This window comes from Micromys minutus, assembly GCF_963924665.1.
Source record: "Micromys minutus genome assembly, chromosome: 11".
Lineage (NCBI taxonomy): Eukaryota > Metazoa > Chordata > Mammalia > Rodentia > Muridae > Micromys > Micromys minutus.
The window spans coordinates 28900224-28906584 of NC_137980.1; the positions used below are offsets into that span (position 1 = coordinate 28900224).

General features: G+C 54.8%; 1 protein-coding gene across 1 annotated transcript; it reads left to right on the forward strand.

The window, feature by feature from the left end:
• Positions 1-933: 933 nt before the first annotated feature.
• NKX6-1 (NK6 homeobox 1) lies at positions 934-5621 on the forward strand (the record flags this gene model as incomplete). Its single annotated transcript, XM_080925354.1, has 3 exons — positions 934-1606; positions 3114-3286; positions 5370-5621. The coding sequence occupies 3 exons, from the start codon at positions 934-936 to the stop codon at positions 5619-5621; spliced, it is 1098 nt and encodes a 365-aa protein (XP_080781480.1).
• Positions 5622-6361: the final 740 nt, after the last annotated feature.

Sequence of the window (6361 nt, forward strand, 5' to 3'; positions counted from 1 at the left end):
ACTGTCAGGCCCGGAGGGAGAGAGGAGAGAAGGGAAGAGCCGCCAAGAGGGTCAGTTTGGCCAGAGGACAGGGCTTGGAAGAGCCAAGCCTGGAAAGCCAAGAAGAAATGCCAGAGAGGCGAGAGAAAGGCAGAGAGTGAGAGCAAGAGGGGGGTTAGGACGGGGGTCTCCGGGCCGGCTTGCAGAAGCGGACCGACGATCGGAACCGGCCCGTCAGACTTTTCACACTTAGGTTTATTTTCTTTCTTCCTTTTCGATCCCGCTCACTCCGGCGCCGCGTGGCCCGGAGGGGAAGCAGGAGCGTGGGCGCGCCAAGTCCCCAGCCGCCGGAGCGGTGCCACTGGCCTTTCTTGCGCAGTAGCGCCGGGTCCGCGGCGGTGGCAGGCGCGATCCCCGCGCGGGCCGTTGGGCGACCGGGGAGTGCGACTCAGCTGCGCGGCCGCCGAGAGCGCGGAGCGTCCGAGCGAGATTAGAGGCGCGCACCGGGCGGGACGCCGCCCGCTTTGAAGCTCCCCTAGGCGAGCGAGCCGGCCCCCACCCTCTTCCATCAAAGCGAACGCTCCGCGCCTCCCAACCTGGTTGCAAACTCTCTGGGCCGGCCCCCGGGTACGCCTTGCTGATTTCCCGCGGGGGTGGAGAAGATGAGAAGCAGAGCGATCTGAGCGGGGGAGCGAGGGAACAGCGCCCGGGATCGAATCCCGGACTCCCGGAGTCGAGGAAGCGCCGGGCCCGCCCCGCGCCCCTGCCGCCCTCGCCCGCCGCCGCCTCCCGCGGGGCGTTTGGACATTTCTGCTGCGCAGCTCGCACCGCAGCTCCGGGAGCCCGCGGCCGAGCCACACTTCGCTTGCGCGCGCGCCCCAGGCGCCTCGGGCTCTCCCGAGCCCCGGCAGGGTCACCGGCCTGCGTGGCTGCGGGTTCGGGTCTGGCTGTGGGATGTTAGCTGTGGGGGCGATGGAGGGCCCCCGGCAGAGCGCGTTCCTGCTCAGCAGCCCGCCCCTGGCCGCCCTGCACAGCATGGCCGAGATGAAGACCCCGCTGTACCCTGCCGCCTACCCCCCGCTGCCCACCGGGCCCCCCTCCTCCTCGTCCTCGTCCTCCTCGTCCTCGTCGCCCTCCCCACCTTTGGGCGCCCACAACCCGGGCGGCTTGAAGCCCCCGGCCGCGGGAGGCCTCTCGTCCCTGGGCACCCCCCCGCAGCAGCTTTCGGCGGCCACCCCGCACGGCATCAACGACATCCTGAGCCGGCCCTCCATGCCGGTGGCCTCGGGGGCCGCCCTGCCCTCCGCCTCGCCCTCGGGGTCTTCTTCCTCCTCTTCCTCGTCCGCCTCCGCCACCTCGGCCTCCGCTGCCGCCGCTGCCGCTGCCGCCGCGGCCGCCGCTGCCGCCTCGTCGCCCGCCGGGCTGCTGGCTGGCCTGCCCCGCTTCAGCAGCCTGAGCCCTCCGCCACCGCCGCCCGGGCTCTACTTTAGCCCCAGCGCCGCGGCCGTGGCCGCCGTGGGCCGGTACCCCAAGCCTCTGGCCGAGCTGCCTGGTCGGACGCCCATCTTCTGGCCCGGGGTGATGCAGAGCCCGCCTTGGAGGGACGCGCGCCTTGCTTGTACCCCCCGTGAGTACTATGAGGGAGGGGCGGGTCCCTGCCTTCCAAGTCTGCAGCCCACAGTGCCCGCGTGTCGGTTAGCCCTCCTGGCCGCCACACTAGTTCGGAAGTGCCGGGACAGCACGCTGGTGGCTGGGTCCGACAGTCGATCTCTGGCTTTCCTGGGCTCGCCGAGGCTCAGGCAGGCCTGGGCTCCGCCAGCGAGCTTGCGTCTGGACCGAACACTGGGCAGTTCCTGAAACTGACCAGCTCTGGGTCAGACGGATGGAAAGCGGGAAAGGCCTCGGAACCCCCTCCTTTCTGGTTCTTTGCTACCCTGCCCGTTCCTTCAGTAGCCTGACTCGTGTTTTCCCGCAAACCCGCGAGGGTAGGCAAGGCCGCTAGCTACCTAGCTCCTCGAGAAAAGCAGACGTTTATTCGCGCTTGCACCACATGCTTCCTGGTCGTCTCAGCTCACCTTTTTGGTCAGCTCCCTCGCCTACTCCCAGTACACTTGTCCAGAGCTAAACCAGCGGTTCCCAGAACTGGGCCAGATGCTTTGGGCCCTGTCGCTGATGAACCTGGGTTTTCCCTATTCCTGGATCTCAGGGTCCTGGGCACCAAAGAGGCATTTTGACACTCAACAGACTTAACTCAGGACAGGAGAGGGAGAGAAATATGACATGTGACAGGATACAGGCCAGTAAAATGTGGCCCCCAAAGACTCTAGGTCAATTCGGCTGTCCAAAGTTCTGGACAATTCTGGCTAGTGGGCCATAGTTCCTAGAAGACTTCTAGTCCCCAGATGGCGTTCAGGGCCCGGCTCAATTCCCTTTCTCTGTTCTTTGCTGATGACCAAGTCCCTGAAGTCAGTCCAGGGCGCTGGACCTTCTTGCATAGTAACTTAACTAACAGGAAACTCTGCCAGACTCCTGTGTAAAGGCGACTCTGCAGAAATATTGAGATGTTGGGGAGACGCTATTGTACCGGTGTTGATCATAGGGACCGCCTGTGTCTCCTCTGGCCTCTTCCTCCAGCCCATAGTGGCCTCAAACTGGGAACCCGTTTAGCTCTTAAGTGCGCAAAACACAAGGAGCCCTGTGTTGCTCAACGCAAGTTAGGGACGTTGCCAAGGAAAACAAAACAAAATATAAAATTTAAAAAGTTAGTTTACCTTCATGCTTAACCACTTAACTTCCATCTGCTCAGGGACTGACAGGGGAGGTGAGGGTAGCCTTTCTCATGCCCTCCCGCTTAGTTTAAGAGGGTGTCCCGTTTCTGTCCTGTACTCTTTAGCAGTGCCCCCAACCCCAGCTATTTGTCACTGTGGTTAAGCACAAAGTACTTACTGCTACCCACCCCAACCGCACCTGGGTGGGAGAAAAGTAAAAAGATAGTGCGGGGTGGCGCGGGCCACAGATCAAGAATCGAGGTTTTTTGTTTGTTTGTTTGTTTTCTAATTCGTTCCCCTCTCCCGCCTCCCGCGGAGCGTTGTAACAGATTGTTTCCTCCTTCCTCTTGTTAACTGTCCTCGCAGATCAAGGATCCATTTTGTTGGACAAAGATGGGAAGAGAAAACACACCAGACCCACGTTCTCTGGCCAGCAGATCTTCGCCCTGGAGAAGACTTTTGAACAAACGAAGTACTTGGCAGGACCAGAGAGAGCACGCTTGGCCTATTCTCTGGGGATGACGGAGAGCCAGGTCAAGGTGAGTAGACCTTTGACACCTCCAGGGATGGCTTCCTCCGCATATGTACGCGTCGTGTGTCTGAGTCTATTTTCTCCCTTACCAAACTAACAAACTGGGCGAGCCTGGGGAGAAGTGGAGAGCGGGGAAAGAGTGTTGGGGGTTCTACGGGCCCTGGGGTCCTTTGGAGGCAAACTATTGGTGAACAAAAGATATCAAGTCCCCGCCTTAGAAATTACGCTAATCTAGACAGCAGCCTGTACCGGGAAACACGCCTTTATCAGAGAATAAAAGCATTAAGGAAATATCCCGGAGAACAGATCGAGCCGATTAGGAAGCTTGGTTTGCTTCGTTTGTAAAGACACTCAAGCTATTGTTGTCAATTCAGGCCCTATTAGATATAAAATTTCCTACTCCGGGTCAGCACTGTAGCGTTTCTATAGTAATTTGTAGATAAGAACAAAAAACGAATCCAGCGGAACTTAACAACGATAAAACTTGTTTTTGACTTAGATAAAGATGACTATTTTGGAACAGCAATTTTCCAAGCGAGCCGACAAGATTATTAGTGGATTGAATAAAATCGAATTCGGTTTAAAGCAAGTTTATCCACAAAATGAAGATACTGCGGCTTATGGCAACAATTCGTAATTAAGATGTCACTTTGCTTATAATTGAGTTGTATGCTGCATTTCTAGGGAACCAGATTTTAGAAATCTGTCCCTAAAAATAAGAGTGAGACAGCTGGGTAAATTCAGTGTGTTGGTTTCTGGGTTTTCTCTGTTCTCTTTTGTCCATTTCAGTTACATTTCTTTCTTTATCCCCCACCACGTGTGTGTGTGTGTGTGTGTGTGTGTGTGTGTATGTGTGTGTGTGTAGGGTCTGCTTTCTTTAGTTATATTGTTGCTTATTAAAGAGCAACATCGTTACATCTTCCCCTTAGGGTTTACTTTCCTGATAGCCAAGCATCACGCAATATATTTCAGCTGAGATTTTTCTCGTGGCCATTAGAAAACCATCACAATCGAAATTATTTTTGCAGTGGGTGGCTACAGAGCCTACCACCTTCATCCGAGGGCGTTCATTTGTCATCATAAATATGTCCGTATGGCCAGAAGTGAATTATTATAGTAATATAAAGAAAATCGCTTTCTTAACAATTCTGATTCTTCGGATAAAATACGAAACAGATGAGAGACATAAAAGGAGGACAGTTCAGCATCTTCAGAAAAATGGTTGTTGACGGCAGTTTTTCAGATGAAAACACGTGTCAGACCCATGTCAAACATCGTGAACAGGTTGAACATACTTGTATTTCTTAGGCAGCAGCAACATGCCGATAATATTTGGGGGAAAAAGGCAATATTGTAATAGAAAATAACATAACTCAGCAACTTTTCCATCTAAAAACAGCAAGTGGTGATATTTCAGCTTTGGTTTTATGAGCAACCTTGAAAATGGAGAAAGATGGTCAAAGCATCTGCCCCACCGTGATAGGGCAGCTCTGGCTGAGCTGTTAAACATTCTTATGCCTCTGCGTTTGTTGCTATGGGTGAATTGAAGTTTTCATTACATCAGAAAACTTGAGACCACACACACCTTAAGTTTTGTGGAGAGGAGAGGAATTTGCCACCGAAGTTAGCGCGGATTCAGGCCTGAAACGAGGAAGCAGTGGAGTGTCCAAAAGTGAGAAACGGCTGAGAGAATTGGCTTTAATGCTGTGCTTTTCCCGTACAAATCACAACACACTGTAGTTGTTTAAAACTTCTTAATCTACGAATACAATTACGGACTAAAAAAAAGAAAAAATCACCACTACGGAAAACTAAGCAAGGTCTCCTTTCCAGTTGGGACGTAGGAAAAAAACAAGTTTATTTTTTAGGAAAACTTGTGCCAAGTCTTGTTTCTCACTCTTTAGGAGAAATGGTCTCGGTGGAGCTTATGTTACTATCACTATGGCAACGGCGGTGGGTTAGTGAGGCCTTTAGACGCCTGGACCCGGGAGGCCCGCGAGGGACGGTGGCAAGGAAGGGGCCCAAGTCTTCCGGCACTCAACTCCCCCGCACCCCGCCTCTCCCCTCCCTTTCCCTCTCTTGGCTCTCAGGTCTGGTTCCAGAACCGCCGGACCAAGTGGAGAAAGAAGCACGCAGCGGAGATGGCCACGGCCAAGAAGAAGCAGGACTCGGAGACCGAGCGGCTCAAGGGGACTTCGGAGAACGAGGAGGATGACGACGATTACAACAAGCCCCTGGACCCGAACTCTGACGACGAGAAAATCACTCAGCTGCTGAAAAAGCACAAATCGAGCGGCGGCAGCCTCTTGCTGCACGCGTCGGAGGCCGAGGGCTCGTCCTGAGCGCGGCCGCCCCGCGGGGATCCCGACCGCTCCCCACAGTCGGTTCCCTGGTCCCCAGCACCCCGGCTGCTCGCCGGGCCTTTGCTATTTTTAAGATGTACATATCTATTTTTTTTACCTAGAAATTGTGGTGGGGGAGGGCAGGGGGTCGGTAGGACGGCACAGGAAAAGAGCCCGCCAAGTGCACTACTGCTCAAAAACCCCTCAGCCGAACCCGCATCCCCGCGGCTCCCCAGGACCCTTCCCACGCGTGACGTTCAGGCGTTCCCTATCCAGGCTCGGTCCATTGCATTGCGTTCTCTGAGCACACCAGGCCGTGTTTCCTAAAGGTCGTCAGCCACCGCCTGGTGGGAATCTCCCGGCCACGGAGGGCCGCTGCCACCTAGGGGAAAAGGGACGTTCCCCCCCCCCCCCAAAGCTTTGCAGACCGAGTAACCTGTTGAAGGCTCTATGTAAATAAATCGTGAGTCACACTGACTAGAAGTTACTTTATTGTGAATATTTAAAATGTAAAATGCTTTTTGGAATTTGGTATACAGAGATGGACCTTTAGTCTCCTTGGTTTAAGGTATTCACACCACTTGGCCGCCTTTCATATTAACTTGAAAATCTTAGAAAACAATGGCATCGCCCTCTTTAGACACCTCCCAAACTCACTCCTCCTTAGGCTCCGGATCTTTCCTAAATGCTTTTCCCCTTTACTAATTCTTGCGGGGCTTTCAGACCTTGCTGGGCCCCAG